A 27,494-nucleotide genomic window follows, 5' to 3' on the forward strand; every position below is an offset into this window, starting at 1 on the left:
ACGTGAACATGTTAATACTTCCTTGGCCTCTGATTTCTGCTTAAAGCTCTGAATACTATCCCCCATCCCCATTTTCTCAGTAAAGTGAAATGAGCCTTAGTTAAGTGAGCAAGTGCCGGTTTAATATATCCAATTTAATTAAAGTGATAATCAACTAGCAACTGCAGATAATCCTTAGTGAACACTGGGAAAGAGCCCTCAAATTAGTGGGTTATTGCAGATATGTAATAACCGGAGAACTTTGCTCAGGCTGATTTCATGCTCGGGAGAGCCAGCTCCATGACGTATGGCAAGCCACAGAAAGAGGATCTGCCCTAGTCAATAAGCCCCATAAAGCTAAGAGCAGAGAGGCTGGGTTGATCCAGAAAAAAAAGTGACTGAGGCATGGCCAGCAGATAATGAGCCTTCCTGCATTTTGCTCGTTCCATTTCACATCAAACATAGGGATTTGGAGACCAGATCTGGTCATTCATAAAGCAAATTCTTCTAGACCCCATGGTGACACTGGGTGGAAAGTTAAAGGAATCCAGCTCCTAGGTAAGTGTCTTTCTTCCTCCCTTCCACACTCCTTTCTACCCTACGTCTCTATTTCCTTCCTTCTCTCCTTCCTTTCTTCCTGCCTTTAACTTTTTTTAAATGATGAAAAAATATATTCATCACAAAAGAACCAAATTGCATATGATTGTAGGAGGTATAAAACAAAGGTCCTTAATCTCTACCCTTTCTTTCTCTCTTTCTCTTTTTTCCTCCTCTTCTTTCTTCTATTTTGCAAAAAAACAATTATTTATTTTTATATTTTTTAAAGATTTAATTTATTTATTCATGAGAGACACAGAGAGAGAGGCAGAGACACAGGCAGAGGAAGAAGCAGGCTCCATGCCGGGAGCCTGATGTGAGACTCTATCTCAGGACCCCAGGATCACACCCTGAGCTGAAGGCAGATAGATGCTCAACTGCTGAGCCATCCAGGTATCCCTATTTTGTAAAAATTTTAAAAGTAATGCACTTTCAGTATAAAATACTCAAACAGTACAGAATGGTATTAGCCATAGAGAAAACCTATTTAGTATGCATTCTTCCTTCTTATCTTGTCCTCTTCCTCTCTTCCTCCCTCCCTTCCTGTCTCCTTTACTTCAGTTTTAAAAATTACATAGGTAATGGATGTAATCATAAAAGAACCAAGCAGTACAGAACTGTATGGTATATAAAGGAAAGTCCTCAGTGCCCATCCCCCTTCCCCACTCACTTTTTTCATACCTGACAGGCATATAGACTTACCTAATTCCTTTTAATGGCTGCATAGTATTCTGTAGTGTGTCCTATGAGTTATTTATTGGGCACCAGGTAAGTTTCTGAAACATACATTGGAATTATTATAAAAGTTTAGGGGAAATGCAAGACAGATATAAATTGGATTGTTTGCTACTGAAAATTCCATTTTATAGATAGCAATCATATCCATTTCTATAACACTTTAGACTTTGAAAATTGCCTTTGAAATATCACCTCATTTGATCCTCTTCCATAGCAGCTCTGGGAAATAAGCAGATTATTATCTCCATTTTTACAGATAAGGAAACTGAGGCCCAGGGAAATGAAGGAACAGAAATACGGTCTCACAGCTAGTTATGGATTCTCAGTCTGGTCCTCCTACAGCACTGTAAATTTAAGCTGAATTTCATCTTGCAAGTCATAAAAGATTTAGACATCCCCGACTTCTAAGCTTATAGTTTAGAAAATCCATCCAAGTCATACAAATTCTGTTATTATTCTAATGAGAATGGCAGTAGACCACTTGGTAAATATGAAGAGCTGTATTAATGGCTGGCACTCATAGCAAGCCCAAGATTCATTTGATTTCCTAATTGGTTCTGTTACTTTAAATGTAAAGTGAGTCTATTCACTCCAAGTCGCACTTAGAAGTGGTAAGAAATACAATATGTTGCATTATCCTATAGGAAAAGAAATGTTTAAATCAGTAGTAAATCATTCAGAAGTATATTTTATTTAAAATCAGAAAAGGCTCATCAGCACCCTACTGCCAAGCTTCTGTAATACAGTTCTGTAAGATTTGTAGTTTTAACACTGTTTTGCCTGGAGAAAAGGGGATTTCCAGTGTATTTCCCAAATAAGCAGCTTTAATTACACTTTCAAAAAACTCACTTTTTTTTTTTTAGAGAGAGTGGAGGGAGGGGCAGTGGGAAAGAATCTCAGACAGACTCTCTGCTGAGTATGCAGCCTGACATGGGGCTTGATCTCACAACCCTGAGGTGAAACCAAGAGTTGGATGCTTAACCGACTGAGCCACCCAGGTGCCCCTAATTATACTTTTTATTTTATTTATAAATATTTTATTCATTTATTTGAGAGAGAGCACGAGCAGGGAAGAGGGGGAGAGGGAGAAGCAGACTTCGTGCTGAGCAGGGAGCCGGATGCAGGGCTTGATTCCAAGACCCTGAAATCATGACCTGAGCAGAAGGCAGACACTTAACCGACTGAGCCACCTAGGCACTCCCCTAATTACACTTTTTAAAGGAGAGGAGCTGGGTAAATGTAAAGCGATGATCAGGTTTCTCTAAACAGATCTGCTTTAAAAATAGAAATGATTTGATGGATTACTTTTACCAGTAAAGTCTTCTTGCATGGTGCTTTCTTCAAAATGTTTAGGATTGTTGGGGAATATAAAAAATAGTGAAAGAGAATAAAGGGGAAAGGAGAGAAAATGAGTGGGAAATATCAGTGAGGGTGACAACAAGAGAGACACCTAGCTCTGGGAAATGAACAAGGGATGGTGGAAAGGGAAGTGGGCAGGGAGTTGGGGTGACTGGGTGACAGGCACTGAGTGGGGCATTTGATGGGATGAGCACTGGGTGTTATGCTATATGTTGGCAAATTGAACTCCAATAAAAAATATATGAAAATCAATCAATCAAGGAAAGAAGTTTTAAAAAAAAGGAAAAAAATGTTTAGGATTGTTAAATTTGCAAGTTGTTGAGTAGAAGTTGTGTGCATTAAGGTTGAATTCATCCCACTTTGTAATTATGCCTGCATTCAATGTCTGTCTTCCCCTCTGGGCTAACTTGTCTCCCCAGCACTGTACTCCCAGTGTGTAACACAGGGTCTGGCACATGTAGGCACTCAGCAAAGTTTGGTTGGAAGGATATGCAAATAAATCAATCAGTGAGGTTTCAGCAAGGCTGCATAACTCAGGCAAGCTTCAATATTGTGGCCGGCGGACATGGCTTTAAGCAATTGGAAAATGCCTTGCGTTGGATGGGAAGAAGTGTGGTCACATACACTTAAAAATTGTTCTGATTCTCAGCTGGGCGTATTTCTGACTTTTGAACACAGGTTTACACAATGAAAGAATACATCAGATGTCAGAGGCTTTATGGATTGATTCTCATGTTGAGCTTTATCTTTCTCTCAGGTAAGAAAATGGATTCTTACGCTTTTTTTCAATGTCTCATATGCCATAGTTAGAAATAAACCATTTGAAAGGTTGTGAGGCTGTCTCTCTACAGCTTCCTTTTGATCATCAATATGACTGTAGGACAGGTTGAAACTTTAGTCAGTGAATCCATTCACTCAGGATTGTGTTAAGTCTTTTATTTATTTATTTATTTATTTATTTATTTATTTATCATTTATTTATTTATTTATTCATGAGGGACACAGAGAGAGAGAGAGAGAGAGAGGCAGAGACACAGGCAGAGGGAGAAGCAGGCTCCATGCAGGGAGTCTGATGCGGGACTCCATCCTGGGACTTCAGGATCACGCCCTGGGCCGAAGGCAGGCGCCAAACCGCTGAGCCACCCAGGGATCCCCAGGATTGTTGAAGTTTGATAGAAAATTGGCCTCAAGTAAACAGTAGTTTGGACTATTGTCTTTGACATTTGTTTGTTTCTTTTTTAAAAAAGATTTATTTATTCATAAGAGACACACAGAGAGAGGCAGAGACATAGGCAGAGGGAGAAGCAGGCTCCTCACTGGGAGCCTGATGCAGGACTTGATCCCGAATCCTGGGATCACGCACTGAGCCAAAGGCAGACGCTCAACTGCTGAAACACCCAGGTGTCCCTCTTTCTTTCTTTCTTTCTTTCTTTCTTTCTTTCTTTCTTTCTTTCTTTCTTTCTTTCTTTCTTCTTTCTTCTTTTTAAAACTAAGTAGACTCCACATCCAACATGGGGCTTGAACTCAGAACTGTGAGATCAAGAGTTGCATGCTCCACTAACTGACCTAGCCAAGCTCTGTTCTTAACATTTCTTTTTCTTTTTTAAGATTTTATTTATTTATTTATTTATTTATTTATTTATTTATTTATGATTTTATTTATTCATGAGAGGCACACACACACAGAGGCAGAGACACAGGCAGAGGGAGAAACAGGCTCACCGTGGGAAGCCCAATGTGGAACTCGATCCCAAGACACTGGGATCACAACCTGAGCTGAAGGCAGATGCTCAACCACTGAGCCACCCAGGTGCCCCTGTCCTTGACATTTCTTTCTTTCTTTCTTTCTTTCTTTCTTTCTTTCTTTCTTTCTTTCTTTCTTTCTTTCTTTCTTCTTTCTTTCTTTCTTTCTTTTTCTTTCTTTCTTCTTTCTTTTTAAAGATTTTATTTATTTATGAGAGACACAGAGAGCAGAGACATAGGCAAAGGGAGAGGGAGAGGCAGGCTCCTCCCAGGGATCCCAATATGGCACTCGATCCCAGGACTCTGGGATCACGCCCTGAGCCAAAGGCAGACACTCAACTGCTAAGCCACTCAGGCGTCCCGTCCTTGACATTTCTTAATGCAACTCTGAAATGTTATTTGGTAGACAATGCACACTTAATAAAAGTTTTGAGTTTTCTTTTGGGCTAGTTTCTCTCATGCAAATGCTTTATTTATTTCTTTATGAAAAATTGTATTTATTTATTTGAGAGTGAGGGAGTGCAAGCACAAGTTGGGGGGCGCAGAGGGAGAGGGACAAGCAGACTCCCTGCTGAGGAGGGAGCCTCCTGACATAGGACTTGATTCCAGGATCCTGGGATCATGACCTGAGCTGAAAGCACTTAACTGACTGAGCCACCCAGGTACTTGTCATGAAAATTCTTTATTTAAACCTCCCTGGAGGGGCACCTGCATGGCTCAATTGGTAAGCTTCAGACTCTTGATTTCAGCTCAGGTCATGATCTCAGGGTCCTGAGACCCAACCCCACATTGGGCTCTATACTCAGCAGGGAGTCACTTGAGATTCTCCCTCCCCCTTTCCCTCTACCCCTTTCCGTGCTTACAAGAGTATGCACTATCTCTCCCTCAAATAACTAAATAAATCTTTTAAAAAATAACGCTTACCAGAACATGATAATATCATCTTTCTTTTCTTTCAAGATACATATTTAATTTCATTTTTAAAAGATTTATTTATTCATAGGAGACACAGAGAGAGGCAGAGACATAGGCAGAGGGAGAAGCAGGCTCCTCAAGGGGAGCCTGATGTGGGACTTGATCCTTGATCTTGGGATCATGTCTTGAGCTGCGGGTAGACGCTCGACTGGTGAGGCACCCAGGCATCCCCATATTTTATTTTTTAAAAAAGGATTGATTTATTTATTTTGAGAGAGTGAGCACAGTGGCAGGGAGGGGCAGAGGGAGAAGGAGAGAGAAAGAATCTCAAGCAAACTCTGTGCTGAGCAGGGAGCCAGTTGCAGTGCTCAATCCCACGACCCTGAGATCACAACCTGAGCCAAAACCAAGAGTCAGATGCTCCATCAACTGTGCCATCTGGGCACCCCTAAAATATATTTTTTAAATCTAATAATTATTTTATTGTGTTACGTGGTCATTATTATTTTCTTGTGTTTGACTTTATTTTATTATGGTATCATATTGCTATATATGTATATAGCAACAGTCATAAAATAGAGATGGGGAAACTGAGGTATGCCAAAAGCTGATCACTGATTCACAGGGGCAAACAGGCATCTGTTCTTCAATGGCCCAGACCTTGTCTAGGCTCTGAGACAAGAATGAAGATAGATTCTGTCTTTGTTTCGATTCTGCAGTGAATAGATGATTAAGATAGTTCAACTGAAGTAGCTGATAATTTGGAGACTTAAGGAAAAGGTTGCCTTGGAAAACTGCAATCTCATCCATATCAAGTAAATTCAGTTGATAACATTGTTCATTTAGCACATCAGTCTTTAGCTAAAAGGTCATACATGCCAGTGAATGACAATCCCTGATGAAATAGACCTGGGATTTAATTTGAATAGCCCTCAGATTGAGAGCTAATCTTCTAGAAAAATACCAAATCATCATCACCATCAACAACAAACACTGACTGGCTTCTTGTTGTGTGCAGGGCCTGATGGGAAACCATGTTTCTCACAATAAAGCTTGAAATGGGACCTATGGGGCACAGTGGCAACTCTGTCACCTGGCCTTGACTACCTGCTAAGATGTTGATTTATCTTTCCCCTGTTTGCTTCCTCAAATGCAAGAAACTGTTTTCTTCATTTCTTTATCCAAACATCCAGCACAAGTCTTGACACACAGATTAGGCATTCAGTACACATTTGCTGATTTAATAGATTTGTTTTATTTAATAAATTGATGCAATTTAAAATTACAAATAAAAATAAATTGATGCAATTTAAAATTATAAATAAAAACTTTGAACACCTGTATGGTATCAGTATATGTGACACAGACTCTAAGTGGGTTTTTTTGAGAGCTCATGGGGCATGAAATAGAGGGATCTAAGAACAGAAGGATCTAGAAGTGTAGTGTAGTCATGAAAGAAAAAGTGGAAAAGTGTGTTATACTGGAAAATTAGAATGAGTTTGTGAGGAATGTCATTGGTCAATGGAAATTATGATAGATGTGCAGATTTGAATCCTGAAGAGTTCACTTTAAAACAGTCACAAGGTTTTACAGACTAAGTCTCAAAGCCATGGGTCAAAACAATGATTTTTCTAGGTTATCAGACAAATAATTCTAATTGTTCTTCACTCATCATTTTCTTCTAAAGGGGTGGGGAAGATTCTGTCCTTGAAACAATGGTATAACTAAGGTTTAGTCTCCTTCAGGCTTCAGATAAGTCACCAGCTTCCCAACTGTGAGAGTCGTTGTGGGATAGAGGGCTAGGGTCAACACTAGATCAGGCAGAGGGTGACTCAGATGCTCTAACTGGATGGAGCCAGAATGTGGAGCAAAACCATGTGCTTGGAAGAATATCAAGGGTCAAGAAGAAACCCAACTCTGTCGTAAGGTCTAAGAATTGAGAACAGAGCCAGCAAGAAGGGATGAGGACAGGTCAGGAAGTGAATAGGTGCAGAAGGGAGCAGGAGGTAAGGATTTTTTTAGGACTTTATTTATTCATGAGAGCCACAGAGAGAGAGAGGCATATACATAGAGGGAGAAACAGGTTCCATGCAAGGAATCTGATATGGGACTCATCCCGGGAGCCCAGGATTACGTCCTCCGCCTAAGGCAGGCACTAAACCACTAAGCCACCCAGGCATCCCAGGAGATAAGGATTGAAGCTCAAATAGCCTTCTCACTGGCCTCCCTGCCTCCACTCTTGCTCTGCTATAGCCCATTCTCAACATAGCGGCCAGAGCAATCCTTTCATGTGTCAAGTCAGATCATGTCACTCTTCTACTCAAAACCTGCTGATAAATTTCCATGACAATTAGAATACAATCCAAACTCTTTAATAAGACCTAAAAAGCAGGGGCACCTGAGTGGCTCCATGGTTGAGCATCTGCCTTTGGCTCTGGTCATTGTCCAGAGTCCTAGGATCGAGTCCTGCATTGGACTCTCAGTAGGGAGCCTACTTCTCCCTCTGCCTAGGTCTCTGCCTCTCTCTGTGGCTTTTATTAATAAATAAATAAAATCTTTAAAAAAAGACCTAAAAAGTACTGCATGATCTGGTCTTCCACTACTTCTTGAGACTCATTTCCTTTCATCCTATTCTCACTCCACTCCAGACACACTGGCTTCCTTCTTATTCCTTGTATATGCCAAGCACAGTCCTACTTTAAGGCCTTTACGTATGCTTTCATATGCTACTACTCATGTCTGGGTCACTCTTACTCCTTATCTTTGTAACTCTAGTTGTTTCTGTCTCCTAGAACTAAGTGCAAAGGACCCTCTCTCAGAGAGGTCTTCCTTAACTATCCTATCTAATATAGATATTCCCATTTACCTCATCCCTTCCATCCCATTAGGTAACTCATCAGCATATTAATTTCCTTCAGAGGGCTTTTCATAATTTTAAATTATTTTAATTCATTCATTAAAAAATATTTTATTTATTTATTTATTTGACAGAGAGATAGAGCCAGAGAGTACAAGTGAGGAGGGCCTGAGGAATGGCAGAGAGGGAGAAGCTCAGCAGGGAGCCTGATGTGGGGCTCAATCCCAGGCCCCTGAGATCATGACCTGAGCTGAAGGCAGGGGCTTAACCGACTGAGCCACCCAGGAGTCCCAGTTACTTTATTTTTTAAGGTTTTATTTTTATTTTTTTATTTTTTTATTTTATTATTTTTAAAGATTTTATTTATTTATTCATGAGAGACAGACAGAGAGAGAGAGAGAGAGAGAGAGAGAGGCAGAGACACAGGCAGAGGGAGAAGCAGGTTCCATGCAGGAAGCCAGACGTGGGACTCTATCCTGGGTCTCCAGGATCACACCCTGGGCTGAAACGGCGCTAAACCACTGAGACACCTGGGCTGCCCAGGTTTTGTTTTGTTTTGTCTTGTTTTATTTTATTTTATTTTAAAGATTTTATTTATTTATTCATGAAAGACACACAGAAAGAGAGAGAGAGGCAGAGACACAGGCAGAGGGAGAAGCAGGCTCCATGCAGGGAGCCCGATGTGGGACTTGATCCTAGGTCTCCAGGATCACGCCCTAAACCACTGAGCCACCCGGGCTGCCCAGGTTTTATTTTTAAGTCATCTCTACACTCAATGTGGAGCTCAAACTCACAACTCCAAGATCAAGAGTCCCATGCTCTACTAATTGAGCCAGCCAGGTGCCCCACAATTTGTAATTTTTATATTTACTTGTTTATTGACTACCTTTCTCTCTGGAATGTAAAGCTGACTAAGGCCAAGGACCTGGTATGAACATGAGTTTACTCTATTGCTGGACTCTAGCACTGACACATAGTTGGTGCTCAATGACCATCATTGTGGAGTAAATAAATTTTCCAGGGTGCTTCTGCTTTTATGAGTAAAGACATCCATTTTTTTTGAATGGACATGGGCCTTGGACCCAAAATTTGAAGGAACAATCACGTTACCTATGTGGAGATAATTCTTCTGCTTCCTATTCTGAGAAGAATGCCTGGCAAGCTACATATGTGGTCAATTGCCTGGGTCTTGAAGGAGGGGATGTAGTGGATAACTCAGTGACCAGTGAGACAGAAATGAAGCTCAAAGATGGATGCTTTTATAGATGCCAGATCTGGTTTATCTAAAATCATATTAGTTGGTTACTCACAAGACCAGTGGGAACTGTAGGCAGTAGGTGGCAGACAGTAACTCCAGTTCTCTGTGGCTATTCACATGATGACCACGGTGTTGTGGGTAATGGAGTTTCCCAGTATCAATCACCTATCCATTATATGACCTCAGATGGCCATGGATCTGCTAGACCAGGACTGGGTCTACAAAATTTTTCAAAGCTCCTGATCATTCATTTGCAAGGATTTGTGATATTAAGAGCCAGAAGACCCCTTGTGCAGGTATGGGTTTTGTGTACTATGGAAATGAGTGTCTGCCCACTGCCCCCCTTTTTAAAAAATATTTTATTTATGAGAGAGAGAGCAAGCATGAGTGGGGGGCAGGGGAAGAGGAAGAAGCAGAGTCTCCACTCAGCAGGGAGCCCAAAGTGGGGCTCGATCCCAGGACGCTGAGATCATGACCAAGCCAAAATCAAGATTTGGACATTTAACTGACTGAGCCACCCAGGTGCCCCTGCCCATTCCCCTTTTATGAGTGAGTGGTGACATTTCCCAGTTGAGGCAGGCATGTTGAGGTGTACCCTTGGCAGAATGCCCATCCTCAGAATGACCAGATTCTTGACAGTATAAATGTAGCCAATGCCTCTGGTGGGTCCCTTCCCTAAAACTTGCTCTGTCTTATCTCCCTCTTTTTTTTTTTTTTAGATTTTATTTATTTATTTTTAAGATTTTATTTATTCATGATAGTCGCACAGAGAGAGAGAGAGAGAGAGAGAGAGAGGCAAAGACACAGGCAGAGGGAGAAGCAGGCTCCATGCAGGGAGCCCGACGTGGAATTCGATCCCGGGTCTCCTGGATCATGCCCCAGGCCAAAGGCAGGCGCCAAACCGCTGCGCCACCCAGGGATCCCCTTATTTATTTATTCATGAGAGACACACAGAGAGAGGCAGAGACACAGGCAGAAGGACAAGCAGGCTCCATGCAGTGAGCCCAATGCCGGACTTGATCCAGGGTCCCCAGGATCACACCCTGGACTGAAGGCAGATGCTTAACCACTGAGCCACCCAGGCGTCCCTTATCTCCCTCTTCTAATAGGAGGTATTTCCAGGTGTTTAGCTGGGCCTTGAGCCTTATGCAGCATTATGAGTTGAATTGTGTCCCCCCAGATTCATCTGTGGAAGTCCTCTCCCTCAGCACCTCAGAAGGTAATCACATTTGGAAATGGGGTCATTACAAGTGTAAGTAGTTAAGGAAAGATGAGGTCAAGGTGGAATAGTGTGACCTGTAACCTGACATGACTGGTGTCCTTATAAAAGGTGAAAATGTGGACATAGCATACAAGGAGAAAGCCTTGTAGAGATAAAGGCTGAGAATGGGGAGATTCAACAGAAGCCTCAGAACACCAAATATTGCCAGTGAACCAGAAACTAGGAGAGAGGCATGGAACACATCTTTCCTTTAGAGCCCTTCGAAGGAAAAGACCCTGCCGACACTTTAATCTCAGTTCGTATATTCCAGAACTGTGGGACAATATTTGTCTGTTGTTTAACCCAACCAGTCTGGGGTACTTCATGACAGTACCTAAGCAATGAATATATGCAGACACCCCTGCTCGGTCAGGCTTTCTGAATCAGAAATCTTGAGTAAAATAGAGGAAAGCAGGTGACCTCTGGGGGGAGAAACAGTGACCAGGTCACGCCTACATTGTCCAACCATTATGAACTTCATTTGTCTGCTCTTCCTGAGATTGTTCAGGGCAGCAAATGCAGAATCTTGGTCCCCTAACCTTTGAAACACTTTAACATTGCAAGGAGAAACTTGACAGAGAGGACAGAGAAACAAATGCAGAATATATCTGATGATTACTCAGTGCTGTCTTCAGAAAATTAGAGACTTTGCTGGAAAAAAAAAAAAAAACGACATCATTTGGATTGCCTATCTCTTAGGGTTCCAAACCTTTTCCTCACTGACTTTTAAAATGAATGTATTAGGACACCTAGGAGGCTCAGTGCTTAAGCATCTGCCTTTTGCTCAGATCATGATCCTGGGGTTCTGGGATCAAGCCACACATCTGGCTCCCTGCCCAGCAGGCAGCCTGCTTTGCCTTCTCCCACTCCCCCTGCTTGTGTTCACTCTCTCTCTCTTTCTGTGTCAAATAAAGAAAAATTTTTTTTAAAAATAAAATGAATGTATTTATTACTTTTGGGGTCTGAAAGGAAGAGGAAACTTTCCCCCATTCTATGCCCAATGCTTCACTCACTCCAGAAAATAGTTATAAAGGACCCATTATGTGCCAACCATTATGCTAGGCACTGGAAACTGGCAGTAGGGGGGCCAAGACTCTGGTTAAACCACTGCCCTGAAAAATCAGAGAATATAAAAGTTGAAGCATTCTGGGAAAAACTGGCACTGTTGAATGCTCAATGAATTCAGTTCTGCTTAAAATTGTGTAAACATGGCATCACCAGGCAAAGCAGCTTGGGAACTTGGCAAAAGGCAAAATAAAATTACATATTGAGTAACCACTGTGGCAAGAGTTTTATTTTCCTATTCCCCAGGCTCTGCCAGAGATAGACCTGGAGCACAATGTTTTGCTATAGCAATCTGCTAGAGAGTTAAAAAATGTTAACTGGCAGACATAGACATCACAAGAAAAGAAATCTGCACACCAATATCCCTTATGAATATAGATGCAAAATTCTTTTTCCTTGAGGATTTAAAAATTTTTTTTTGATTTTTAAAATTTTTAAGTAATCTCTGCACTCAACATGGGACTTGAACCCACAACCCTGAGATCTAGAGTCATATGCTCCCCCAACTAAGCCTGCCAGGTGCCCCCCCAAATTTCTTTTTTTAAGTAAGCTAATATGACCAACATGGGGCTTGAACTCACAACCCTGAGATTAAGAGTTTCATGCTCGACCGACTGAGCCACTAGATGCAAAAATTATTTTTTTGATTGTTAGTTTTATTTATTTTTTAAAAATTTAAAGATTTTATTTATTTATTCATGAGAGACACAGAGAAAAGCATAGACATAGGCAGAGGGAGAAGCAGGCTCCTTGCGGGGACTCTGATGTGGGACTTGATCCCAGGACCCCAGGATCACGACCTGAGCCAAAGGCAGATGCTCAACCACTGAGCCACCCAGGTGCCCCTAGATGCAAAAATTCTTAACAAAATACTGGCAGACTGAATCCAGAAATATATTTAGAGGATTATATACTTTGAACAAGTAGAATTTATTCCACAAATGAATGCAAAGGTGGTTCAACATGTAAAAATTGATCAATTAATGTACTACATCACATTTATAGACCGAAGGGGGAAAAACCACATGATCATCTCAATTGGTGAGGGAGAAGAGTATGACAAACTTCAACATCCTTTCATGATAAAAACACTTGACACAGTAGAAATGGAAGGGAGGGCCTGGATGGCTCAGCAGTTTAGCGCTGCCTTCAGCCCAGGGCCTGATCCTGGAGACCTGAGATCGAGTCCCACGTCAGGCTTCCTGCATGGAGCCTGCTTCTCCCTCTGCCTGTGTCTCTGCCTCTTTGTGTGTGTCTCTCATGAATGAATAAATTTAAAAAAATTTTTTAAAAAGAAATGGAAGGGACCTTCTTCAGTCTGGTAAGAGCATCTATGAAAAACCCACAGTAAACATCATTCTTAATGGTGAAAAACTGAAAGCTTTCCCCTAAGATCAGGCATGAGACCAGAACACCCATATTCACCACTTGCATTCAACATTATATTGGAAGTTCTAGCCAGAGTGCTTGGGCAAAAAGAAGATATAAAAGGCATCCAAACTAGAAAGAAAAAGTATACTATCTCTATTTGTAGATGATATGATCTTACATATAGAACATCCTAAAGAATCCCCTTGATAAAGATATTTAAGTTAATAAATACATTTGGCAAAGTTGTAAGATACAAGATCAATACAACAATTAGTGGCATTTCTATGCACTGGCAACAAACAATCTGAAATAAAGTTAAGAAAACAATTTCATTTACAATAACCTTTAAAAGAATAAAATACCTAGGAATAAATTTAACCAAGTAGTTGAAAGACGTCTACACTCAAATTACCAACATTGCTGACAGAAATTAAAGAAGACCTAAGTAAATGGAAAAGATCCTGTGTTCACGGGTTTAATAAAAGATAACAATTTTAATATTAAAATGTCAATATTCCTCCAAAGAGATCTACAGATTCAAATGCAAACCATATCAAAATCCAATGGCTTTCTTTACAGATATGGAAAGGGTGATGTGCAATTCATATGGAATTGCAAGGGTCCCTGAATAGCCAAAATAATCTTGAAAAAGAACAAAGTTGGAGAAATCACATGTCTAGATTTCAAAGCTTACTACAAAGCTATAATAATCAAAACTGTGTTATTGGCATAGGGATAGATGTAGATTAATGGGACAGAATTGAGAGTCCAGAAAGAAACTCATGCATATATGTATGGCCAATTAATTTTCCACAAGGGTGCCAAGAACGTTCCATGGGAAGAAATAGTCTCTTCAACAAATGGTGCTGGCCCAACTGGACGTGTAAATACATATCCATGTACACATGTATACATGCATATACATGTAAACACATAAAAAGAATGAAGTTGGACTCCCTCTTTATACCACGTACAAAAATTAAGTAAAAATCAATGAAATATAAAGAACTAAATATAAGAACTACATCTATAGAAATGAGAAGAAAGCACAGACACATGCTAACTCTGGGAAACGAACTAGGGGTGGTAGGGGAGGAGGGCGGGGGGTGGGAGTGATTGGGTGACGGGCACTGGGGGTTATTCTGTATGTTGGTAAATTGAACACCAATAAAAAAATTAAAAAAAATAAAAAATAAAAAATAAAAATAAAAATAAAAGAATAAGCAGCAAAAGAACAAATAGATCAATTGGGTTTTATCAAAATTAAAGATGTGTGCATCAAAAGACACCATCAAGACAGTGAAAAAGCAGCCTAGAGAATGGGAGAAAGTATTTTCAGTTCACATGTCTTATAAGGTCCTAGTATCTAGAATATATAAAGAGTGTTTACAACTCAACAACAAAAACATGAACAACACTATTTATTTATTTATTTATTTATTTATTTATTTATTTATTTATTTTTTAAAAGATTTTATTTATTTATTCATGAGAGACACACAGAGAGAGTCAGAGACAGAGACAGAGGGAGAAGCAGGCTCCTCACAGGGAGCCCAATGTGGGACTTGATTCCCAGACCCAGGATGACACCCTGAGCCAAAGGCAGACGCTCAGGCATCCTGAGCAACACAATTTAGAAATAGGCAAAGGACTTGCTTGAATAGACATTTCTTCAAAGGAGATATGCAGATGGCCAACACGCACATGAAAAGATGTTCAATGTCATTAGTCATTAGGGAAATTCAAATCAAAACCATGATGCCATACCACTCGACACCCTCTATGATGGTTATAATAATAAGTTAACAAATGGAATACAACTGTTGGTGAAGAGATAGAGAAATTAGAATCCTTATAAACTGTTGGTGGGAATATTGAATGGCTCCTATGGAAAACAGTGGCTGTTACTCAGTAAGTGAAATACAGAATTACTAAATGACCTGTCCTAGATATATACCCCAAAGAAGTGAAAGTATGTTCAAACAAAACAAATAGCACAAATGTCCACAGCAGCACTGTTTGTAATAGCCAAAAGGTAGAGAAAAACTAAATGTCCATTAACAGATCAGTCAGTAAACAAAATATAGTCTATCCACACAATGGAATATCATCCAGCCATTAAAAATAATGATGTACTGGGGTGGCTGGATGGCTCAGTTGGTAAAGCATGCAACTCTTGATCTCAAGGTTGTTAGTTTGAGTCCCATGTTGGTTATAGAGGTTACTTAAAAATAAGATCTTAAAAAAATAATGTACTGATGCGTGCTAAAACATGGATGAATTTGGAAACATTATGTGAAGTGAATGAAACTAGAAACAAAAGGTTACTTGTAAGTTTCCATTTATATGAAATGTCTAGAATACTCAAATCCATACAGACAGAAAGTAGATTAGTGGTTGCCGGTGGGAGGGTGGGGGGAAGGGCCGCTGCTGCTTAATGAATATGGTGCTTCCTTTTGGGATGATGAAAATGTTTTGGAACTAGATAATGGTGATGGTCATACACCATCATGAATCTACTAAATTCCACTGAATTGTATACCTTAAAATGATTAAAATGGTGAATTTTGTGTTATGTGAACTTTCTCAGTGCAAATCAAATGGTGCCTGGCACTCTGAGGGCTGTAGCATAGCCATTTGAATGAGGCTTATAAGTTTTTCCTAACATAGAAAACACTTATGTCATCACGTTAAGTGATTAAAGCAGGGTACCAAATTTTCCATACAATATGGTCTCAGCCACATAGAAACAAACAAAACCCATGCCCGGAAGAAAAGAAACGCCAAAGGAAATTTACCAAAATTTTGTCTATGGGTGGTAGGACTCTGGCTGACTTTGTTCTCATCTTTTTACTTTTCCAATATTTTCCTTTTTTAAAAAAATCATGTACAGTATCACTTTTATAATGGAAGAAACACTTTTTTTTAAAGCGAGGACAACAATAAATGTAATTTAAAATAAAAGGAAGCAGGATAGAGGCAAGGAGACACAGAGGAGCCAAATCAAGAGAGAACACGCTTCAGGGGAGCAATCATGCAATTTGGACTTGAAAATTGCCAGGAAACAGATGGCAACGTCCAAGGAGACATCTGCAATGGATAGTTAAATCATATGCAAAGACACAAGTGGCCTTTGAAGCAGGCCCTTGAGAGGCCCAGCAGAGAACGCTGCTTGCCTGGCCAAACAGAAGGGCAAAGCCCTTGTCCTGCCTTGTCACAGCCTGGCCCCCTCTGAGCCCTGCTGGGGGCCCCCGAGGGCTGCAGCAGAGCTCAATGCAGATGTGCTTGGCTGTGTAAGGGTACAAAAGAGGTTGTGGGAGAAGAAAGAGACTTCTAATCGTGATAGTGAACATGCCAGCTGACATTTACCTGGGGCTTCACAGTTTATAAATGTTTCACATACATAACATAAATGGCAGTTGTATTACAGCCTCATCTTTCATGATGGCCCCGCCAGGAAGGTAATTAGTATTCCTATCTTAGCATGGAGGAACGAGACACAGAGAAGTGACGTGGGTTTATTTTTCATACAGTGCTCACTAAATGCCACTGTCCTAGAAGCTTTCTTGTGCACTAATTGCCCATGTTGATGCAGCTAGTAAGCTGCAGAACCAGGACTCAAAGGCAGCTTTTTGGATTCCACTACCTCACACTTCTGCTCACATCTATGTAGAAATTAGCTCTGCCCACAGAATCTCATATATGGCCACAAGTGGTTCTATCCATCCATCCATCCTTATTTTTCTGATTATAAATTTAACACAGGATTGTACAAAAAGTGCAAATATTACTGAAATAATATAGAAAGCAAAAGTCCCCCTAAATCTCACATCTAAGGATACTCATTCTTAACTGCCTGATATGTGTTCTTCTAGATTTTTTCTATGCATGCTAATGCACATATTTTTCTCTATTGATAAAAAGCAGGATAATACTATATCTACACTTATGTAACTCCCATTTCATGTAGCATCAAGCCTTGGAAATCTCTTCATGACTATATAGATCTACCTTATATGTTTTAATTGTCCATTATATAGAGGTAAGGATTGCTTAACTAGTCACTTATGGATGGACATACAGATCTTCTTCCTTTTGCTCAATTACAAACAATACTGCAATGAATATCCTTGTACTTGCATCTTTGTATACATGTAGATTTGTCTAGAATAAATTGATAAGGAATAGAATTGCTAAGTCAAAAGCATATACACAGGGCAGCCCAGGTGGCTCAATGGTTTAGTGCCGCCTTCAGCCCAGGGCGAGAACCTGGAGACCCGGGATCAAGTCCCACGTCGGGCTCCCTGCATGGAACCTGCTTCTCCCTCTGCCTGTGTCTCTGCTTCTCTCTGTGTGTCTCTCATGAATAAATAAATAAAATATTTTTTTTAAAAAAAGCATATACACAGCCATACACAATGAAAATGTTTCATAGACACTGACAGATTGCCCTTCAGAAAAAAGACTACTGGGGTGCCTGGCTGGTGCAGTCGGTGAAGCACGTGACTCTTGATCTCAGGGGTCTGAGCCCCACATTGGGTGTGGAGAAGACTAAAAAGTAAATAAATAAGGTTTTAAAAAAGAGACTGTACTAATTGGTCTTCCCACAGTGTATTAAAATGACTTGTTTCCTCACAAGCTTGTCCATGCTGGGTATTCTCCGTCTAAAATGCTATAATTTCAAAACGTAAAAATAGTATCTCATTGTAACTTGTGTTTTAAAAATAGCAAGAGGCCATCTTTTTGTATTTCTCATTTAGTAAGCTGCTTGTTTGTGTCCTTTGGCAACTGGCTTTATATTAGTGTATTACAGAGAGGAGAAACCCAGTAGACAACATGGGATTATGATACATTCTCTTTTAAGGGACAAATAAGCCCTGGAGATTGATGCTCACCATAAAACTTGTTCTTAAACGTTGTATTTTATGCTCACCATGAATCTTGCTCTTAAACATTGTATTTGACGTCATTTTGGAGGGCTGAACAGAAAAGCAGTTAGCCAACCATGATCGATATTGGGTTTCTTAGTGATTATCACCTTGTGGGGTTACCTTTTGATTTATTAGCCACATGAAAGATGATAAGATAATATAATCACATAAGCCAGGGACAGAAATAAACATTTGCTCATCTACCATGGACAGTTCAGAAATAGCTCCCTGGCAGGTGGATGGTAAGGGCTCCAGCACATGGGGGGGGGGGTTGTGCATGCACACGCATGCGTGTGTGTGGGCAGGCATGTACTTGCTTGCCTTTGAAAGATATTCAGTGGAGGAATGAGGGAGAGAATATTGTAGGGCTAGAGAATATCTAGAAGCTTGCACCTGGGGATATCTCTCAGAAGCAGGGAAGTGGTCACTTCCTGCCGGCCTTTGTAGCGTGCTGTCTGGCTATCAGTTTTATAGTGGTGGTCCCAATGTCACACCCCTAATTTAGAGGGAGGTTGGAATTCCGTTCCGTCATAAAGCTCTTTTTGGTTTGTCTTGGGTTGAACTGGCGCTGGAATTAGGCTGATGTTCAGCAGTTCTCAGATATTTGCCTAGGGGCCTTGAGTGAGGTTTGTCATGATGATTGTATCACTATTCACCAATAGCTTCCTATTTAAACAAAGGGTGTACTCAATTTAAATTTTCTTTTTTTTTAAGATTTTATTTATTCATGAGAGAGACACACACACACACACACAGAGAGGCAGAGACACAGGCAGAGGGAGAAGCAGGCCCCATGCGGGTAGCCGGATGTGGGACTCGATCCCAGGTCTCCAGGATCACGTCCTGGGCCGAAGGTGGCGCTAAACCGCTGAGCCACCCGGGCTGCCCCAATTTAAATTTTCATAGATATTGCCAAATTGCCCACCAAATGACTGTACTGATGGGCATGTTCTTCAGCAACGTTTGAGAGGGTTTTGCATGCATCATCTCACTTATTTTTCAAACAGTCTTGTATGATCAGTAGATAGGGCTATTATCTGGTATAAATTATAATATAAATAGTGATCCTCTGAGTTGTGTGTGCATACTGAAGCAGACGTTGAGGCATGGGGAGATTAAGCTACTTGATCAAAGTTACACAGCTGACGAATGTCAGAGCTGAGGTTTCAACGCAGGCTCTTTGACTTCAGAGCTGGTTACCACTGGGTCCATGGCCACCGGAATCTTTTTTTTTTATTTCAGAGAGAGAGAGAGAGAGAGAGAGAGCATGAGCAGGGGGAGGGGCAAATGGAGGGGAAACAAACCGATTCCCCGCTGGGTGGGAAGCCGATGTGGGGCTCAATCTCAGGACCCTGAGATCACGCGACCTGAACCAAAGTCAAGAGTCAGATGTTCAATCAGCTGAGCCACCCAGAAACCTGCCACCTAGAAACTCTTAAAGACATACAGCTCCCTTAGTAAGGCGTTGGAAGGAAGGAATCGGGTACACTCAGGGCAGTGCCATTCCTCCTGTTCCTTTTTTTTTTTTTTTCCATTCCTCCCGTTCCTGAGTGCAAACAGAAGCCTTGCAGCTTCACTATTGTCCAACTGGTCATCCCCCAGGTCCCTGTTGGTGCCTTCAGTGAGAAGCAGTCTCCAGAGACAGAATAAATCAAGTAATTTGGCTCAGGAAAAGGCATTGGAGAAATAAATTGCTGTTGCACCATGAATATAATAAGGCAGTTAGGTGGATGGAAATAGCTATCTTTTGATTACACAAGTGAAGATTATGTGCAGCAGATTTTAAGTCCAAGCTGCCTTTTCCTTGGCCTCCTCCCTGCCAACTAGCTACACACTTCTAACTGCCTCCCCAAACTGTCCAGCTGGTGTGTGCTCTGGGAACACTAATCTGACTTTTAATATTAGCCCAGGCAAAATATAATTAGGAAGAAACTCTTCTGCCAGAAAATGTCACATGCCAATGTCAAATAGAGATGATTTGTGTATATCCAGTATTTGGGCTTTTTTTTGTTTTGCACCAGTATTGACTCATGATAGCATTGTGTAATCCGGAATTGACTATGTGGCTAAAGAAGATGATATAAAATTGAATTTTTGTTACTGAAATTTCATTTGCTTTCTCTTTCCCCTTCTCCAAATTTGGACAGATGCACTTTCGCTAAAAGGAAAAAGACTGGATTTTTATGGAAGAGCTGACATGTACGTGAGCCTGACCAACACGATTCCTGAACTCACTCGATTCACAGCATGCATTGACCTGGTATTCGTGGATGACAAATCAAGTAATTGGATGGCCTTCTCCTATATTACCAATAATGCCTTCCTGGGCAGAGAAGACATAAACCTTGGACTTGGAGGAGACCATCAGCAGCTAATACTGCACAACTTGGGCAAGACCTTTTATATCCGTTACCACCTGACTCCGTTTCAATGGTATACAGTCTGTTTGATGTGGGATGGTGTGAAGGGCAGATTAGAGCTCTTCCTGAATACAGAAAGGATACTTGTAATGATGGATCAACCACAAAACCTGACACCTAATGGGACTCTGATTCTAGGACATTCTTTTATGAACTGGGACAGCCAGGTTGAAAGTGCACTGCCTGGCTTCACTGGCAGCTTGTACTACTTTCAACTTTGGGACCACATCGTGGAAAATGAGGAGTTTATGAAGTGTTTGGGTGGAAATGTTGTTAGTTGGGAAGAAGATGTTTGGCTCATCAACAAGATCATTCCAACTGTTGACATGAGACTGCGCTGCTGTGAGTAACTTCTGAATTGTCCTCCTTGGCAAGGGTTGTCCCTGATGTGGTCTTCTGCTCTCTACTCTGGATAACTCATTGTGGTCCAAGGCTCTGTCTTCCTCAGAGGGGCCCAAGGTTGCCAGTTTTGTCATCTGCTTTTTAATGTAGAGCAAATACCATTTTCTTTTTCTTTTCTTTCTTTTATTTTGATATGATGTAAAATTTGCAGAAAAATTACAACAGGACAAGGAACTTCTACATGTTTTTACCTGGGTTCACCGACTGTTACATTTTCCCTGCATTTTAGTAGTCTTCCTCTCTCTCTCTTTCCTCCTCCCTACACACACAGACACACACACACACACACACACACACACACACACACACACACACATATATATAGAGTAAGTTGTGGGCATAATGTCTCGTTACCCCTACATATCTCAGTGAGTATTTCCTTAGAATAAGGACATTCTCTTACTGTAGTATAATCCCGGGGTCCTGGGATCAAGTCCCGCATCGGGCTCCCTGTTCAGCAGGGAGTCTGCTTCTCCCTCTTCCTTTACACCCCCCCATCATGCTCTCTATCTCTCACTCTTTATCTAAAATAAATAAATAAAATCTTAAAAAATAACGAATTTCTGGGAAGGAGTGCATGGGGGAGCTCAGTCGATTAAGCGTCCTACTCTTGGTTTCAGATCAGGTCATGATCTCATGAGTCATGGGACTGTGCTCTGTGTTGAGCTCTGTGCTCATCCAGGAGTTTGCAGGAGGATTCTCTCCCTCTGCCCCTCCCCATTCACTTTCTTTCTCTTTTTCCTAGATAAATGAATCAATATTTAGAAAAGAACTAATTTCTGGGGAGGTATTTGGAAGCTATGTAAATACCCTGTTGTTATCAAACTTTCACCCAGAAGTTTTTCATCTATTGATGATACTTGCCTCAATGGCTTACACAATGGTCACAAAATGTTGATTTAAAAAAAAAAACTCCATCAGTTTTCAGCATTTATTAGTTAGTATTCTATTGCAAGGAAGAGTGTTTTCTTCTTCCACATTTACTTCTATATTCCTTCAGTTGTTTATGTGTTTATACCAGCATGAACTCATGGAGTCCTACCTTATTCCATGGGTTACAATATGTTGCTATCATTTATTCTGATGTTCAAATTGGCCCAGTTTGGGCCAGTGGGAGTCCTTCCAACTGGCTCTAGTGTCCTTTTGACACATTCACATCATTTTTTGAGTACCCCCTTACTTTTAGCATAAGATGTTATAGGTTCATCTTGTACTTTTTCTTCTTGGCACAAGAATCAACAATTTTACCAGAGAGTTCTGGTTCCTTTTAGCAAGGAATGGGATTTATAAACCAATTCATTTTTCTTTCATGAGCAATGATGATGTTAGGAACTGTTTGGGATGGAGTTCTTATAAGAAAACTGGCTCTTTGGAATGACACATGTATTTTTCTCCTTCTTTCCAATTTCAACAGGAAAATATAGGATTGGTTTTCTCTGTACAACCCTGTTCTGTCCTCAAATCCAATCTTTTCCACCCTCAGCATCAGCAGTCCTGAGCATGGGTAAAGTCAGTGATAATATCATCAAGATGGGATTTTTTTTCTCATTTCCTGAAATGTTCACTCATTCTTAGGTTTTATGGATTTGGGGGGTGGTTATCGAAAAAATGAGGGCTAGATCCATGCCTAATAGGCTCCCACAGACTATGGAGATACATTTTCACCAGCAGTCTGGGTGATGTTTGAATTAATGGCAAAGGTAGATTCCAGGGGGTTTCTGTGTTTCTTTGAGATCAGACTAATGCAAAGGAACAAGAAAGCTATTCCTTTGAGCAACTACCTAAAGGCATTTGGTTTTTCTCTTTTCTGAAGCCTTGAAAATAAAAGAGAATAGTCCTAGCTGGCTCTGATTACAAAACGGAGCTAGGGACTAGTAGGCTAAGCCTGAAAAGCTCACCCAAAGCAGTTTAAAGTAACTTTATCTTTGATCTAAAGAACCGGAAGCATGGCTCTATTAAATCCACATGCTTAGCAGTGGTCTTTGAAAACCTAATCTGGCCAGTGAATTGCCTTGGCCTTTCCTACTACTTTGCTGGTAACTAACTGATGTGTTAAAGTGCTAGACAACCCTCATTTACTTTGCTCTTTTGTACACTCTTTAAATGTACAATGTATCCTCTTGGTCTGATTGGGACCCGGTAGGCATAACACACAAATAATCCAACATGGCAAAAAGGAAAAGAAAACACAACCTAAAATGACAACCAGCAAAAGGAGTAGAAAATATTATTTTTACTGTTCAGGTTTCTTCATATGTTCGTTCTAAACCGTAGACCAGGGGTTTCTAACCTTTGGTCCAGAATGGCCTTGATCGGTGTTCAAAGCCCTTGAAATTGCATGCAACATACTAAAAATGCAAGATGGATTCTTTTCTCTGAGGACAGCGTCTACAGTTTCCATCATATTCAAAAATAATATGGTAATTGCTACCTTTTATGAAGTTCTCGCTGCATGCCAGGCATTTTATAGATGAGGAAAGAAAGGCTCCACAAGGTTAAGTAAATTGCTTAATGTCACCTATTAAATAAGCAGTGGAGCTAGGATTTGAGCAAAGATTTGTCCAGTTGCAAAGCTCATGTTCTTTGAACCCCCACACCATGCAGGACTACCTCTAGGGATCTGTGGCCCCCAAAAGATTATGACCACTGTTTTAGAAGCTTCCTTTGAAGGGATTTGCTGGTGCTAATAACCCACCTGGGGAAATTAGGCTACCAGCTGCAGTCACTGCTTGCTCACAACTGAAGGAGCTGTAACACCACAGAATTTCTTCTATCACAGTCCTAGCCTAGCCTTGTGACATCTGGGGAAAAGGGGGCAATTACATAAATAAATAGGAGTGATTACAACATGTCTAGCTTCAGCTTTTGCCTAATAAATTGGTATTTATGGTCCATAGAAGGATTATGACCTTTAAAAATAAATTTTAATGAGCACATTGCTAGGTTACAAATCTCAATAAAACTATTTACACGTAAATTATATATGTATATATTTATATATTCATGAGAACAAGGCTTTTGGGGAACATTTGCTGAAAACCATGAACCCTACCTGGATTTAATAAACAAGTATTCACTATAGTTGGAGATGTCTCAGGAATATTTAAGCAACACAGTGATAAATAATAACAACAGCAAAGTTACCAGTCATTAGTAATTTAGTTTTGGAGTTGTTTTTAAGCATCTTTTCTTTATTTTTACAACTTACAAATGCAGGGGGTGCCTGGCTGGCTCAGTCAGTGGAGCATGTGACTCTTGATCTCAGGGTTGTAAATTTGGTGTACGCATTGGGTGTGGAGATTACTTGAAGACAAAATCTTTAGGGCCTCCTGGCTAGCTCAGTCAGTGGAGCATGTGACTCTTGATTTCAGGGTCATGTATTCAATCCTTAAGTTGGGTGTAGAGCCTACCTAAAAGAAAAAAAATCTTTTAAAATATATTTTATTTACTTATTTGAGATAGAGAGTGCTCACCACTTTGGGGAGGGGCACAGGGAGCTTGAGAAGGACAAGCAAACTCCCTGCTGAATGGGGAGACCTATATAGGGCTCTATCCCAGGATCCTGAGATCATGACCTGGGCCAAACACAGATGCTTAACCAACTGAGCCACCCAGGTGCCCCTTCAAAAAATAAAATCTTGGGGATCCCTGGGTGGCTCAGCGGTTTAGCGCCTGCCTTTGGCCCAGGGCACGATCCTGGAGTCCCGGGATTGAGTCCCACGTTGGGCTCCCGGCATGGAGCCTGCTTCTCCCTCCTCCTGTGTCTCTGTCTCTCTCTCTCTCTCATGAATCAATCAATCAATCAATCAATCAATCTTAAAAAAAATCTTAAAAAAATTCCAAGTGCAATACATCATGGTTGTTTATTATACAGAGTTTACTAGAATATAAAATCAAGGGCACCCCGGGTGGCTCGGCGGTTTAGCGCCACCTTCAGCCCAGGGTGATCCTGGAGACCTGGAATCGAGTCCCGTGTCGGGCTCCCTGCATGGAGCCTGCTTCTCCCTCTGCCTGTGCCTCTGCCTCTCTGCCTCTCTCTCTCTGTGTCTCTCATGACTAAATAAAATCTTAAAAAAATAAATTGATTTATCATTTTTGTTATTTTGTTACTCTATTCATTAAAATGGATTTTTTAAAGTAAAAATAATAGATATGCTGGTAAAAATTCAAGCAATGCTTAAAGATATAAATTAAAAGTAAAAGCCTCCTTTCTCATCCAATCTCTTACCCTAAGCACCTCTCCATAAAAGTGATGATTGTTAACAATTTCTTATGTATCGTTGCAGGAACAATTTAAAACTTGGGTTTACGTGAAAATAGTCTTTGTTTTTCTTTTTCAAAGTTGGGATCATCATTACACACAAAGTCTTTTTTTTATTCATCTAATAATATATTTTTGAGGCATTCTCATATCAGAAAGTACAGAAAATAGAACTTCCTGATTATTATTTATTATAATCTTATAATTTATTCAGTGAGCTCCCTTTGAAGGATATTTAAGTTGTTTCCAGGTTTTAGCTGCATCAAAAGTCTACAGTATTTTGAAAATAAATGAATGGTGACAAGAATTTCTTGAAGTGACCATTAGGGACTGATCAATCACAAGCTAAAATTCCTCTCTAGGTATGTTGAGCATAATTGCCTAATCTTAGCTCAGACACATGATCCAACAAAGGATTTGTTCTGACTTATGGATATATGAAGACGAAGTCTTCCTAAAGATATGCAGGTGAAATGACTCCTAGTTATGCATTTGAGAAATCCCCTTTGGAAAGAATGAAATGACATGAACTGAGTCCATCCTGGGAAATCTGCACTGTATCAAAACCCAGGTCCCTGTATCTGTGGAGCTATTGATTTGCTAAGATTTATTAATTGATCTCATGCTCCAGCTGCTTTGGATTACTTTATGAACTAACCATTCTTCAAATATGGAGAGATTGATTATATAGTTTATGCACTTTCTAAGGCCTTTGTTTGGCCCACTAGGAAGCCCTCCAAGCAATTATCAGCTCTGATAGGAAAGGTTCCATAACGATGAGCTCTACTAGGTAAAAGGTAATTTGGTTTGGCCCTTGTATGTAATTCTCTGTGCTATCCTCGTTTTTTTATCACAAAAGATAAGCAGGAGCAGTTTGTAGTTTGCTCGAACCTCCTTATTTGTATTCCTCTGCATGGGGTGACATTCTCCTATAGATTCAGAGATGGAAGCTCTAGCCTGTCTCTCTTCCTATCTCAGAATTCATTTTTCATGTCCTTGCCTGGAAACAGAATACAGACACCATTTTGAAAAATATATATATTTTTTCTCATCATCTTAAAGATACTCATTTCATATTTTTTCTGCCCCACAGGCAAATCTGTCTGTAGCAGTTTCTGGTCACTATTATCTCTAACAAATCTAATAAACACACTCTGTTATATTTCCAAAGGTCGTGATTGAGAGAAAAAAACAGATGCAATATGTAGGCTAGGAAAACACAAAGATTTAATATGAGGTGATATACCCAAATCACAGGCAGAATTTGGTACCTTAGCAAATGTTCTACTTAATATTCTGTTGGCAGGTACATCTGAAACAAAATGCCTCATAAATATTCAGCTACTCTATACCTCTGTTCTCCAGCTCCCAATGATTACAATAATACAATTTTGTCTAGAGTGAAGGAGCAAATGGCAATTAAGCCCACAGGCCCCTGTGAATTAGCATGGATTATCCCCACTTTAAAATACAGAGATAGCAAAGCTCATGCAAATCATTTGTGCAAATGATCACGTGTTCACAAATGGGAACAGAATGAATGTGGCAAAACATGTTTGCAAGTCCTTCAAAGATGGAGGCCAGACTCTATAGTTTCTGTGGTCCCTCCAGTAGGGATGGACATTCAGTTATCACTCAACTACTTTCATGATGTGGGCTTTTGCACTTGCCTATTTTTTAATTGAGATCATTGTAGATTCACATGTGGCTAGAGATCCCTGTACAATTTGTCCAGTTTCCTCCAAGACTAACATTTCACAAAACTATAGTATAGCTATCAGAATATTGATATTGATACAACTCACCAATCTTATTCAGATTTACTTGTACTTATTTGTATGTGTGTATTAAATTCTATATAATTCTATCACCTGTATATAATTCTATATACCTGTATATATAATTCTATCACCTATATATAATTCTATCACCTGTATCGATTTGTGCATCTACCTCCACAGTCAAGGAAGTGAACACTTTCAATACTTTTCCCTCCTGGGGATCCCTGGGTGGCGCAGCGGTTTAGCGCCTGCCTGTGGCCCAGGGCGCGATCCTGGAGACCCAGGATCGAATCCCATGTCGGGCTCCCGGTGCATGGAGCCTGCTTCTCCATCTGCCTGTGTCTCTGCCTCTCTCTCTCTCTCTCTCACTGTGTGCCTATCATAAATAAATAAAATTAAAAAAAAATACTTTTCCCTCCTGTTGCCCTTTATAAACACAAGCACCTCCCCCTGCTCTTTCTCTCCACTTCCCTTTGCTCCCCACATCTCTAACTCTTGACGACCACTAATCTGTCTGCCATTTCTAAAAGTCTGTTATTTCAAAAATGTTAGTAAA

General features: G+C 40.4%; 1 protein-coding gene across 1 annotated transcript in view; it reads left to right on the plus strand.

The window, feature by feature from the left end:
* Positions 1–373: 373 nt before the first annotated feature.
* Positions 374–27,494, plus strand: part of ADGRG4 (adhesion G protein-coupled receptor G4) — a 103,724-nt gene continuing 76,603 nt past the window's right edge. Inside the window, exons 1-3 of the mRNA XM_038588425.1 lie at positions 374–537; positions 3,352–3,430; positions 20,222–20,836. Coding sequence (XP_038444353.1) covers positions 3,361–3,430; positions 20,222–20,836 — 685 coding nt within the window. The 5' untranslated portion in view covers positions 374–537; positions 3,352–3,360. The remainder of the gene's footprint in view (positions 538–3,351; positions 3,431–20,221; positions 20,837–27,494) is intronic.

Source organism: Canis lupus, chromosome X, assembly GCF_011100685.1.
Source record: "Canis lupus familiaris isolate Mischka breed German Shepherd chromosome X, alternate assembly UU_Cfam_GSD_1.0, whole genome shotgun sequence".
NCBI lineage: Eukaryota > Metazoa > Chordata > Mammalia > Carnivora > Canidae > Canis > Canis lupus.